The 13462-nt window shown below is 41.5% G+C and overlaps 2 protein-coding genes across 5 annotated transcripts in view; one reads left to right on the top strand and one right to left on the bottom strand.

Annotated features, from left to right (window-relative positions):
• Nucleotides 1-1227: 1227 nt before the first annotated feature.
• On the top strand, nt 1228-8844 carry sash3 (SAM and SH3 domain containing 3). Of its 2 annotated transcripts, XM_068591456.1 has the most exons (8): nt 1228-1364; nt 2926-3021; nt 4631-4765; nt 5343-5478; nt 5847-6004; nt 6440-6652; nt 6751-6895; nt 7775-8844. In XM_068591456.1, exons 1-8 carry the CDS (start codon nt 1308-1310, stop codon nt 8026-8028), a joined length of 1194 nt encoding a protein of 397 aa, XP_068447557.1. In that variant the 5' UTR covers nt 1228-1307; the 3' UTR covers nt 8029-8844. The 2 variants fall into 2 exon arrangements, with proteins under 2 accessions (XP_068447557.1, XP_068447565.1); XM_068591464.1 differs by lacking the exons at nt 1228-1364; nt 2926-3021 and adding an exon at nt 4464-4484.
• zdhhc9 (zinc finger DHHC-type palmitoyltransferase 9) overlaps nt 8398-13462 on the bottom strand; it is a 24085-nt gene continuing 19020 nt past the window's right edge. For all 3 annotated transcript variants that reach the window (XM_068591477.1, XM_068591485.1, XM_068591493.1), the window contains exons 9-10: nt 13291-13393; nt 8398-12503 (exon numbers count right to left, since the gene is read on the bottom strand). In XM_068591477.1, the coding sequence (XP_068447578.1) occupies nt 12321-12503; nt 13291-13393 (286 nt within the window). In that variant the 3' untranslated portion in view covers nt 8398-12320. The remainder of the gene's footprint in view (nt 12504-13290; nt 13394-13462) is intronic.

The raw sequence follows: 13462 nt of genomic DNA, 5'->3' as shown, positions 1-13462 counted from the left end.
GTATGAATACTTTTACTTTTGAAGAGTTTAAATATATATTTCTTAGGTTTTTTGCTTGTATGTAATATTTCTAGGTTTTTAAAGTGTAGTATTACTAGTTTACTATCATAAGGATGTAAATACTTCTTCTACCACCTCTGCGGTTTCAGGTCACCTCAGGTGGAATCAAAATATGCTGCCAATTGTTGTTATTCCTTCAAGATCTGCAGACAGATCAGTTTGTTGCCTTCAGTCAAGTGACGGAAACTTAAATAGGGCATGCTTTCATCATGTGGTTGGCTACCCACCAAAATAACATGCTAAACTTGACTAACTTTTTACTTCCCTCTCTGCTTCTTCTACTTTGTCCTGAATGTACACTCAAACACACGCACATTTCTGTGACTCACCCAAGTTGTTTTTAATTGGACGACAGCGTTTGTCCCCCACAGTTTAGATAAAAGTCCTGTGTTGGACGAGCTGGGTTGTCTGATCACTGGTGTGTGTTTTTGTTGCCGGCTCCTCTGGTGCAGCTGTAAGGCCGTTACTGAGTTTCTAAATATGTCCTCCTTGTATTTCACTTCCACACTTCAGATGCAATGGCAAATATGTACTCTTTGAGAGGCTGAACAGCAAGCTGTAAAATAGAAAAAAAAACTTAATTGGACACATAGTTGGCCACTCAAGAGCTGCAGTGTTGCGTGATACAGATCTTTCCTGACTTAACTTTAACTTCAGCATTTAGCTGATTTGAAAACTGATGACCATGAGAGTTGAAGTGTTGTATAAAAGTGACAATGCAGCAAGAGATGACTTGAGGTTTTAAAAACATCTGCTCCTTCTTGATAATCCTGAGCTTTTATATGACTAAAAATACAAGTATGAATATTATATAAGTAACCAGAGGTCGAGTGATCACAACATGACAAAGTAACCTGTATTGAGCAAAGAATAATTTATTTTTTATACTTTATCAGTCAAAACTGAGTTGTAATGACATTTTCATGAACTGTTTTGTGTGACAGTCCTGCTTGCCACAGAGAGTTTGTGGCACGCAGGAATGAGAAATACATGTAACAAACCTGCTCGCCTTTGTGAACACCAGAGGACTAAAACGAGGTTGGCCTCTTCAGTTTCTCTGTGGCCACGTAACTTCCTCTCAGCTTTTGCACTTCATGCGGCTGCAGCAGAGTGCAACTTTTTTTTTATTATCAGACAACCTTGGCAGCGGCAGCACAGTGACAGAAACGCTCACTGCTTCAAGACCGTTGTATCGCTCTCACTGCTTTTTATCCAAAGACATCTCTGAAGGACCACTGAAGAAGAAGATGCTGAGGCGAAAGCCCTCCAACGCCTCGGAGAAGGAGCAAGTGCAGAAGAAGAAGGTGAGTTTTTATGTCAGTTTGGAAGGTTTCAAGTGAACGTACTCAAATTGTGCCTCTATAAATATAAATATCATAGACAGTGAATTGTGAAGCGGTCTTTCTCACACAGTGTTAAAATCTTGATGTTTGCATTTCAACATCTCGTACAGCTGTCTCTGTGTGCACATCGTTTCAACACAGGATGTCTGCTCAGGTTCGTGCACGTTTTGTGGTGAAGCTGAACAAACACACAGACACACACGCACTAAAAGGTTCAATGCGATCTTCATGTTTCAACATATTTTACGTGTCTAAATACTCTCCGTCCTCAACATATTATTTTAGAAAAGCAAAGTTCCTCTATTCTGGCGGGGTGAATCATTGCTGCAGATGTAGTTTGAGTCACAGCAGGCTTTGTGGCTGCTGGCGCCTTCGTCCCCAGCAGCCAACACCAGAGCGAGCCTCCTGCGCTCGACACCAGCGCCCTTATTTCCCATTAACATCCCCACTTCCTGTTGTCTAAGTCACTCCTTGTCACACAAGTCATTGTTTGTGTTCTCGGCAATCACCTCCTCACATCTAATGCCGCCGATAATCGAGGCTGGAGAGCATCATTGTTCCATGACACGAGTCACTCTGCGATGATCAGCGGTGATATAAACGTCTTATCTTAAAGCTCTGTGGCTTTTTAAGGAGCACAACTGTGGCAGGGGAAACAGACATTTACCAGCAACATTGGTAATAGCCAATTCTTATGATGATGAAGGTCAATTTGTTCCCTCGACTGCACTGGTGGTTAAATTATCGGGTTAGACACAGACAGAGACCATGAGCCGCCAGCTCTGACTGTATATCTGCCAGCAGTCACTCGAGCTTTGCCCGTTTCCTGTGGTTTCGACTAAGATTCAAAAAGGATGAGCTGCGAAGAAATTGTACACAGCGACATGTGGTTGTATGGAAAATTAGACGAAAAGTTTCCACTGGAGGAAACTCTAAGATGTGAATATTATGCAAAAGAGTAAAAGCTTCATTTTGAACGTATATGTAAATGACATGCAGGCTTGAGACGAAAAGGTCTTCTCATTGACAGATAATTGATCAGCAGCTAAGTTATTTTTTTCAAGCATAAAAGCCAAAAACCTCCCAGTTTCTCCTCAGTTATGAAGATTAACTTTTGTAACTTTTGTAAAGTGAATTAGTTGGAGGTTTTTCTCCAGTGGTGTTGATTTTTCTGTTCCTTTGATGAGTTTAAAAGGAGGTCCTAGTCACAAATCTCCAACACTGACTGCAGCATTACCCAGATTCATGAGTTCATCGCTGATAACTTGGGGGAGAGACATGGACAGTTGCTCCTTCTGAGAAATCCCTCTGCAGATGCTTTTTCTCACCCACATTTTAAGAGACGAAGAGATAACAGCATATGTGCTCAACTGTGACATGAGCGTCATCAGTGTTGCACTACAGTAAAACACCACAACACAACGGACTGATGTGTTTTTCTGCTTTTGGAACTGTATTACTGCCCCTTTGCTGTCCTTTCTCATAATGCTGTTGACATGAATGCAATTATTTTTGTTTCGAGCTCACTCTGCAGAGGTCCAGCAGCTTCAAGGACTTCATAAAGCACAAACCTACTTCTCCTGTGGTGTCGGAGAAGGAGTTTACCTTGGAGGAGAATGTAAGTGGGACTCCTCTCAAACAAATGAAAGCAAACAAACACATCATCAAACATACAATGCATATCTGTTTTGAAAAGTAGAAGTAGATATCTCTCAAAGTCTTTGTGTTTACTTCCCAAATGGAAGACATTGGATCACATTCTTCCTCATTCATCACCCTGAACATAAACGGCGCTACACCCAGAAGAGAGCAAAGAAGTTCTCAAAGTTGTTATCAGTAACGGCTGTTACAGAAGTGCACAGTTTGTGCTTCCGTAATCAACACACTATTAACACACAAATGTTTTAACACTAAAATGTTCACAGAACTTCCTAGTAACACTCGGTGTACCCTGAGTAGAAGTTGGAGGACAAACAAGCGTAGAAGACAAGAGGAAGTAAGAAGGAGAAGCATTGTGCAGAGCCCAGATGAGAGCAGCCTGCAGACAGGATGTCCGCTCGCCTCTCAAGCAGAAAGCCTCCGTGTCAGACGGAGAGTTGCAGAAGCAGAAAGCATTTAACCAGAAGGTCCTTCCCCAGAGAATTTAGGCTTTTTTAAAAATTCAATATTAGGTATTTTTCTTTATCTGTTGGATTGTTACATCCCTCTCTGTCTCTTTGGCTGAGCAGGTAACTCTCTGCACTTTGGGGCTTAAAACACAATTTAGTTGAGTGAAAGAAGTCACGAATGCAGCTCACAAGGGCAAGAAAACTTTGAATAAGTTAAGTTTGACTTGACAATCTGAGTGCTGAGTACTGGATCAGAATTGCACAAAAAAACAGCTATAATACACTCTCTTATAGTTTATTATTACATTCACCATCATTAATGAAATCCTTAGCTGCCAGGTTGTGAAAGCAACATAATGAAGTCTTCTTAATGCTGATTATCTATTAATATAACAGCGCTCGCCTCGACTTCTCTTTGAAAATTACAGAAGACTTGACCTTTGTGTGTAAGAACTGAGTGCTTCCATAAAAATACTGAACACATCAGTAGCTTTCATAACTGAGCCAACAGAGTTATGTCTGATAACTCTCACAGAAACTAAGCTTTCAGCATCTACCCACAATACAGTACGGTGTGTGTCTGTGTGTGGGAGAGTGTGTGCATGTGACTTTGTGGCTATCAGCGGTGTGTGTGTGTGTGTGTGTGTGTGTGTGCGTGTGTGTGTGTGTGTGTGTGTGTGTGTGTGTGTGTGTGTGTGATTTTGTGGGTATCAGCAGTGTGTGTGTGCGCACGCGTGCGTGTGTGTGTGTGTGTCTTTGTGTGTATCAGCAGTGTGTGTGTGCTGGTGTGTGTGTGTGTGTGTGCGTACGTGTGTGTGTGTGTGTGTGTGACTTTGTGGGTGTCAGCAGTGTGTGCGCGTGTGTGTGTGTTTGTGTGTGTGTGCACGTTTAGTGTGCGCATGCAAACCCCATCACCTCAAAATCTGTTTTCGTTTTAACTGACTACTCGCCAGTGATGCCACCAGGAAGCACCGTGAGACTTAATCCACGTCAAAGTCATCATTTTGGCACATTTTAAAATCACTTTATTTAATTTTAATAAGGTTTCACCACACATCCTGTCATCTCCCAACACCTGTCGATAAATATTTAATGATTTTTTTTTTTTTACTCTCTCAGTTGGCAGAGGGCGTAACGGCAGAGGAAGCTGTGAAAAGTGGCAGCAAACTGGGAAAGAAATGGCGCAACGTCATCTCACGTACCATGACCCGAAAAACATCCAAGATGGTGCAGAAGGCTCTAGCTGAAGAGGGGGTAAGATCCAGTTTACAGTTACACTTTAAATACTCTGACATGAGCACAGTAGTTAAACCATAACCGTGTATTATACAACTATAAACAGTATATATAGTTATAGTAATTATACTATAAAGGATTTCTGATGCAACACCGGGACATCTTTACATCGCGGTTGTTGTTTAAAGATGTTTTGTCTCCATCTAGTGGACAAATGTGTGTACTTGTTTATCAAAAGGAAAGCAGGAAGTCTGTTTTTTAGTGGCGGAAGTAACTAAGTACATTTAATAAAGTACTGCACTTAAGTAAATGTACTTAAGTAAATATTAAAAAAAATACAATTGAAGTATTTCCTTAATGCTTAACTCCTCATTTTAATCTTCTATTTATCTTTCCAAAGCTTATTTTATTTTGTAATGTTTTTCCTGGGTAACATTATTTACATTCTTGACTTGTCTGATAACATTTTACGACAGTTTGTGAGTTTCAGGGCTTCATATTAAAGATTATTTTCCTGTTGCTTTCATTAATTTATTTAAAAGGAAAGCTGAATTATTGTGTGACCTTAACTTCTGGCATGTTGCGCTGTCTCCAGGCTGAGAGCGGTGAGGAGCTGTCTCCGGTCTCTTCTGACTGGCTTCCTGATCTGAGGGCGGGACAGAGGACGTCTGTGTGCTCCACCGGGTCCGAGGACACGGCGCCCAGCCCCATCACCCGCCAGTTCTCAGGCAGTAAGTGTACATCACATACATCACACACACACACACACACACACACACACACACACACACACACACACACACACACACACACACACATCACATACATCACACACACACACACACACACACACGCACACACACACACACACACACACATCACATACATCACACACACACACACACACACACACACACACACACACAGACATTTAATGAATGTCCGTAAATCTGCTTCCAAATCATCGGGGAACAAAATATTCTCCAAATCCAGAACCCTTTTTTTTAAAAGTTTTCTTCAGTATGAAAGTAATCCAGTGGTCGTTGTTTGCGTGTCATTAAGTGCGACTCTGACTCTGCTTCTTGTCTGTTGCCCTCAGGTAGCGACAGGCAGAGCCTGGACAGTGGGTACTGCCAGAGGGACAGCATGAGGCTGGAGGAGAACGGCAGCTCTTACACCGGGCCCTTCTGCGGCCGCGCTCTGGTCCACACTGACTTCACTCCCAGCCCCTACGACGTGGAGTCACTCAAACTCAGCGTGAGTCTCGGGGGAGAGGGCTTCCTTCCCGATTTTGCCCTCGTTCTGTTCCGTCATCTCGACGAGCCGTCCTCCCGGGAGCTTGTTATCCCAGTGAAACAAGACGGGTCGTTTTGATTAAGAATCCTCAAAGCAGAATTTGAACTACACGACAAAATAAGATAATTTCATGACTAATTGTGTCACTGCATTGCAAATTACACAAGAGTTCACGAATATAAATGTGTTCAGTCGTTTAGCTTTTCAAATTCTTTGCTATGCTTCTATACAAGTGATAATAATCTCAGCCCAGTAATGACATAAATAGTTATCTGCATAGTGATTCAATGAAAAAACCAAGAGCTTCTGGCTCTCAAGGTCTGTCTTTGGTTCACACTTTCCTCTTCGATAACTCCGTCATGACTGAGCCTGGCGCTCGCCTGTCATCTCTTTCAGAAAGGAGACATCATCCACATCATTGAGAAGCCTCCTGTAGGGACCTGGACGGGGAAGCTCAACAACAAAATGGGCTCCTTTAAGTTCATCTACGTCAACCTGCTGCCCGATGAGAGCCCTCCAGCCAGAAGGAGACGCTGCAACAGCAAGAGCTGCCGATCCAAATCCAAACCCAAAAGCCTGGAGGAGGTCCTGGACAGCATCGGCCTCATTGTGAGACTCGCGACGTTTGTGACACTGCAGAAGTGTTCCTGTCCGTCATAATGGTGGTTATCAATCTAAATGTGTGCGTTTATGATCTTCTGTTTCAGGAGCTGAGTTCTTTGCTGTCCATGCATGGTTTTCAGAGCCTGGAGGATTTTGCCGGCCTGAAGCAGTCTCACCTCAACGAGCTGAACATCACAGACCCAGACGAGCGCTCCAAGATCCTGAACGCCTCTGAACTGCTGAGGGACTGTAGGTGCACCCGTCTGTCATAATGATGCTGCAATGAATAAATAAACATCTTGAATCCAGCATCTCCATCACATCTGAGAGAAATGTCACAGTATTGCTAATTTCAGAGTTACTTTGTGCGACTCAGACTTAAAATGTCTTTGGGGAATACTTTATGCTTCCATCATTTTTCTTTTGCCTCAACTGCATAGATGCTTTGTAAAACTCAGTTGCACAGCATTATACTCAGTTTCTCATTAAATGTCAGCTACATGAAAACACTTTAAGAGTAAATATGTATTACCCATCTACTTCTATTATCTGTTCATTTACTTATGTTGTTATGCTCAGTGATGATGCCATTCCAGTAATTCCTGACCCAGCGAGAATGACATTTTACAATTTAATATCCATTTCTTTTTTTTGTTATTGTTTTTACTAATTTAAAACAAAAATACTGCAGTGTATTCTCCAAAGATTTTCTATTTATTCGGAAATATTCAATAATAGAAGTACTTCACGCTCTATCGCTGCCCTAATGAATTTTTTATGCGAACTATATTTCTTTTCTTTCAGTTGAGTGGGTTTTTAAGTAAAGTCAGGCATCCAAAAATATGCACAAAGAGTGCAGTTAGCAGCCTCTGTTCTGCAGTAAAAAGCCCTGATTAATACGCCTTTTTTATTATGAAGATCTCAGAAAGATGGAATTGTATTTTAATTAATGAAAAACACAGAAAATAGTATTCGTAGTTTCCCCTGTACAGGACATTTAAAATGGCTCACACACTCTGAGTTTGTAATGTCAGTGAAGTTTGTCTCTGAAGCTGAACAAGCACCTCTCAGCGTCCAGGATGGATTGTAGGTCGGTGTTAAAATGTGATGTCTTTTTGCCCTGCGCAGCCGAAGACGAGTCGGAGCCAGAAGAGGAGGACAGATCCGGGGAGGGTGACAAGCATCCGAGGGATTCGGGCTGTTTCGAGAGCTCCGAGAACCTGGAGAGCCGGCGTGAGGAGCGACTCCAAGATGGAGCGTCGGAGGAGCAGACCAACCCGGAGGAGGCGAAGACACACAAGCAGCAGGAGGAGAAGCAAACTGAGCAGCTGGACGCTCTGCAGGAGCAACTGCAAGAGCTGATGGTGGACGAGGGATCCTGAGTAAGAGAAAAAAACGTATTCTCAGGGACTCTGGACGGCGGTGCACTGCCATTAAGATGCCTCTTCATCACCAGAGAATTGACTGGTGTTTGGAGCACAATGTTCAAATACTGTATGAAGATGATGGTCTTCGTTGAGCAGGCAGCAGAGTTCCTCTTTGTCTGCCGCAGCTCAGTGCGCTGCTTCCATGAACGTGTTGTTTGTAGTTGTTTTCCTCCTGAGGTCATTACATGACGTGTGTGTTTATGGCGGTACCAACAAAGCATTTAAAAACGTTCCTTCTCTTCTTCATGAAGATTCTCAAAAGGTTAAATGTCCTTCACTCTTATACATAATTATGAATGTAGAATATCTTTCATGTAACTTTGAATGAATTGTAACTTTCCTGTAGTTTGCTTTTGAGTGTGAAATGAGGTATTTTCACTGATTTGTTACATTATGAGCAGGTTGTGGACAGTTGCTGTAAATAGAATTTAAATAAAAACTAAATTCACAGATGTTGTTGATAGTGTAACTTATGATTACTGTCCCAGTTTCTTAAGAAAGGTCACAGAAAATAGCAACTTATTGAATCAAGTTTGATATTACATCTCAAAGATTCTTAAATAGTTAATAGTAAATATTTTGATTCACTAATCTGAACTCACTCTCTATCCTGTTACCAGAGCTTTCAACCACATCTCACAGAAGCACTTACCTAATTGATAACTGATCAACAAATTAAGAAAAAAAGATTATAAAAGTCATGTCAGCAAAATCTTCGGGTAGTTTAATTGGCTTGTTACATAGTAGCTATACATGATATTTCATCACATACTATCCTCTGAGTTTTTATGAAATAAGATGTTTTTCTTTCAACATACTTCTTTAAACTGTTTTTTTTTTAATCATAGTATATCAAGAGTCCCAGTATAATATACTATTAATACATTTGCAAAGAAATTTACTAAAATAATAAATAAAACTTCTTTTGAAAGTCAAATAATAAGACAATATTGTTTATTTACCAGACATTGATCATGTAAAAAGTGAAGTAAATTGAATGAAATACAGATAATCACAGTGCTGATACTTAACAATGTGATCATAAATTAAGAGTCCATCCATGGTAGAGTACTGTATCTGTATACATAATGATGTAATAGGTTGATCAGAGCATTCAGATCTGACCACGGCATTTTAACACAGGAATCAGAAGTACAAGCGATCAGCTCGGATCTTAAGTCTGCAAAACCTTTAGAGCTCAAACGTATACCGTCCCTTTTAAAATCTCCCATCCCTTCTTTCATTGAATACCATTCACATACATTCTTGCTTCTCGGTGACAGCTATCAAACACACTGTCTTCAAAGACTTTCTACAAAGAAAGTTCAGCCACTAAGTTCAGCTTTAACAACTGGTCTTGGTTTAGTACTTCTTACTGTTAAATTTTCCAAACAAATAGTCAGCAATTATGCTTTTTTTTTTTTTACTTCATAGAAACAAAACTGCCACACACAGAGATGTCAGTTATCTCTCCTGTTTTCATACGACTGCAGAGATAAATCTGGCGCTGAAACTATTCGTCAATTGGTCGACCAACAACAAATTAATTGCGAGCAATTTCTTTTAAGCAAAACTGCCGAAAAAGATATAGTTCCAACTTTTTGAAGAAACATTTTCTGATAATTATATAATATTTGGGGGTTTTGGACTAAAATTACTAACTGATATAAAATTTGATATGTTAAATGTTCAATATTTTCTGACATCATAGAGATCACACAATCAAGACAATCATCCACGGATGAACCAATAATGAATTAAACTGGCCTAGATTCATCTTTCAAAGTGTTGAATCTCTTTAAGGTTCAAACTGCTCCAATATTTTGGTACAAGGAGAATCATCAAGCAGCTACCAACAATCTCAGGATCCTCAATTACATTTCCTGCTCTTTGTCTTCAACCCCAGAGGAGAAAATGCATCTCGACTTTAATTGTTTCTTCAAAATGAATCATCTCAGATTCAGAGTCTGATACGAAGCTGTTGACGCGCTAGGACTTCTACACACGTATATTTCACAAACACCGTCTCGCATACAACACAATCACTATTACAAACCCTCACTATCAGCTAACATCATTTAAATACTAAGAATTAGCTTCACTTTCTCTCCCTCTTTCCTTTCTGTGGATGCTGCCCCCTCGAGCGATCTTTGACCAAAACTAAATAAAGTCTCCAGCCACATGAGATGCTGAAATGCACAGATGGGTGAAAAGAAAAGATCTCTCTGGCTTGGCTTTATTCTTGCAGATAACGAGCCTGCCGCAAACTTCAGAGATGCAAGAAATAGGAGAAGAGTAAAATATGCTTCTTATCAAGGGAGGAGGCAGAAGATGGCAGGAAGAGGGAGGACTGAGAGGAAGATCAGCTCTGGTGTGATTCACAGGAGGAAGTGCTCAAGCTCACAGGCAGCATAATGAACACCAGCCCCACTGCAACACTGTTTTCACGACATCTTCCCCTTCTAAAACTATGTACAATTCAACAATGGCTTTGCTTGGTTTTTGCTTCACAAGGTTTAATTCAGTGGTTCCCAACCTTTCACACCTGTGAGCCCCTTGAAACCAAGCTATTTCATACTGTGACTAGTTCAACCAGAGTCATTTTTATTGTATTGATTGTAGTTTCTTTTCTTTAAAAGGAGAAACATTCACAGTATTTCATAAGAGAAAACACACAATTTGTTAGTATTTTGTGTATTTGTATTATGACTATCCTGGTAAAAGGAATGCTTGATTTCTTGGACTTAGATGAGTAGTTTGATACATTTCGCACTCTCTGCACGCTAAATATGAGGCTACAGCAAGCGGCTGGTTAGCTTAGCTTAGCATAACGACTGGAAATAGGGGGGAAAGCTGGCTTGGATCGGTCTAAAAGTTAAAACATACATCCACCAGCAAAGCTCTAAAGCTCACTAAATATTTGGCTCAATCCGTACAAAAAAGTCAAGACAATCAAATTTGATTAAGCATATTAATTAGTGGGCTTTAGAGGAGCTGTTTCCAGTCTTTATCCTAAGCTAAGCTCACTTCTCCTAGCTGTAGCTTCATATTTACTGTACAGACATGAAAGAGGTATCGATCTTCTTATCCAATTCTCCCAAAATGTCGAAGTATTCCTTAAATCTTCTTGTGGCCCCTAAGATTCATCTCGCTAACCCCGGGTTGGGAAACACTGGACTACTTGGTGTATAAACATTGGCATTTCTCATTTAAGACTGTACCAGTGATTAAAACAGATCTCGAGGGCTTCTCTGATGGCCGACCTCAGTTGCCTTTGATGGTGCAACTGTTGTGATAAGGCACTGTCACTACCAGTGTCTACTACCATGAGAAGTCAGGCCTTTTCTCTCACTCACTGGATCTCTGGCTGAGCGTCTCCTGGATACAAGGCTTCAACTGCACGTCAAGCAATTTCATCTATTTCAGAGCACCGACGTCATGATACAGCCTTGTTATATAAAAATGGAAGGACAGGCGTTGGTTTGGATCACTTTAAAAATAGATGCACGTAAGTAACAACAGTACTGAATGCAGCAATATCGGAATACAAGGTAGTTTTTGACTTGCCTGGAAGGAGCCTTTAGGATACCTCAGCTAAGGATTTGCATGTTGTCTCCCTGCATGGACGTCATGTGAACTCAAAGACTGATGTTATCCCTTCTGTCCACACATCAAAAAGCTGCTTGTCCAGCCTCCTTATGGTTTGCATAGGGCATGTAATGTGCACACAACAGAAAAGTAACTGTATGTATGAAGTTTTATACATGTCCAGAAGTAATATTGTCTTTGCCAGACGCTTGCAAGGAATATATTTGAACTGGCCTCTTACAATAAATGTCATTATGCAATTTTAAATCAGTTTTGTCAGAGCGACGCACGGCTGACCTGTGGGGATGTCATACACTTGGAGAGTTTCTTTTCTCTGCAATTCTTCCAGCAGCTTCTCCCCCTGCGCGTCTTTTCCATGCAGTGTTCAGGAGACAGAGAAGATGCTGACTTTCCATTAAATCACTCCTCTGCCTGCAGGAGTAGGTGTCAATCAAACAGCTCTGCAGCAACTGGTGAGGAGAGGAAGGAATGGGAGGAGCTGCCGCAGAAGCTCTGCTCTTCTGGTTGAATGTAAAGTGGGTGTCAGAGAATAACTGAGTCACCTGCACAGTAATCACACACTGATTATTAATGTTTTAGTTCCTGACCAGGCAGCATACTTGGGGAGTGGCTACGGCGAAAGCCACCCTCTCATGTAGCTACTGGGCCTTGTCCTTGGTGAGGGATGCTTCTGCATCAGTCTCGGGTGAAGCCAGGGGCGGGACATTTGGAGCAGGAGGGACTTCCTCTTTGGGGGAGCCGCTCCTCTCTGCCGAAGCAGCGATGCTCGGCTTGGCGTCATCAGGTGTGTGCTCGTTTGGGATGAGTGGAGCTGTGGTCTTCTGTAGGCGGAGGAGAGACAGACACTGACAAACTGAGCTGCAACCAAGCATCACAGGAATGAATACACGCAAACAACAGGCAGGACATTAAATTAGTGGAACATCAGAATGAAAAATAGCCAGTGGATGTTGCTAAAATGATCGTGGTGCCAGTAAAACAACCAGTGGCTCAATCAAATACCTGTCACAGTTTCATGGGGACTTCCAAATTCAGGTTTAGACAGTTATGTTATTTTGCATATTTACAGAATAAGTAGGCTAACACTTAGGTGAGCTAACGTTAGCTCACTACATGATATATTCTGTTGGGACTTGAGACAAATTCCTCTCTGCACAGACGACTGCTTTCGGCTGTTGTCAACTCTGCCCTCTGAATTACTTCAAACTATTTCTGACGTCTGTTTGACAGTGGGCTGGAACTTGGGACCAAATATGGTGACAGTAAGCTATCAGCTGTAAGTCATCAATAGCTTTTATATTGTCTATGAAAAAGAAGCACAAACAAATGCTAATAATCAATGAGCAGAAAATGTAACTAATATAAAAATTCTAAAAAGGATTCCAACAAAAATGATGTAAAAAGCCAGAAAATGGCTCCATGTCCGTGCATCTCAAGATGGATTATCAGTCACTTCGATACGCAATGTGCTTTCCACTTCCTCTCACACACACCTCATTTCTTCTCTCCAACGATTTGCAGCTTCGATCCACTTTACAGGCAGAGGGTACAGAGTGTGTGTGTGTGTGTGTGTGTGTATGCGTGCGTGCCTGATGTGTGTTCTCTCACCGTGGTTTGTGACACTGGGTTGCTGCTGCTGGAAGAGGAGGGTTCAGCAGACGTAGAAGAAGCAGGCAAATCCTCCTGCATCAGTCCTCTTCTGTCCAAGACGCTGGAGAGACAAAGCGCTCAGTCACTAACTGCAACCTGCTCGTTATTTGCCAGGACGAAGTGTAGGATA

Source organism: Clinocottus analis, unplaced genomic scaffold (genome assembly GCF_023055335.1).
Source record: "Clinocottus analis isolate CAN_PGR_092001 unplaced genomic scaffold, fCliAna1.0.p SCAF_10, whole genome shotgun sequence".
NCBI lineage: Eukaryota > Metazoa > Chordata > Actinopteri > Perciformes > Cottidae > Clinocottus > Clinocottus analis.
The sequence above is the reverse complement of the archived record's forward strand: the minus strand, read 5'-3'. Positions and strand labels throughout refer to the sequence as shown.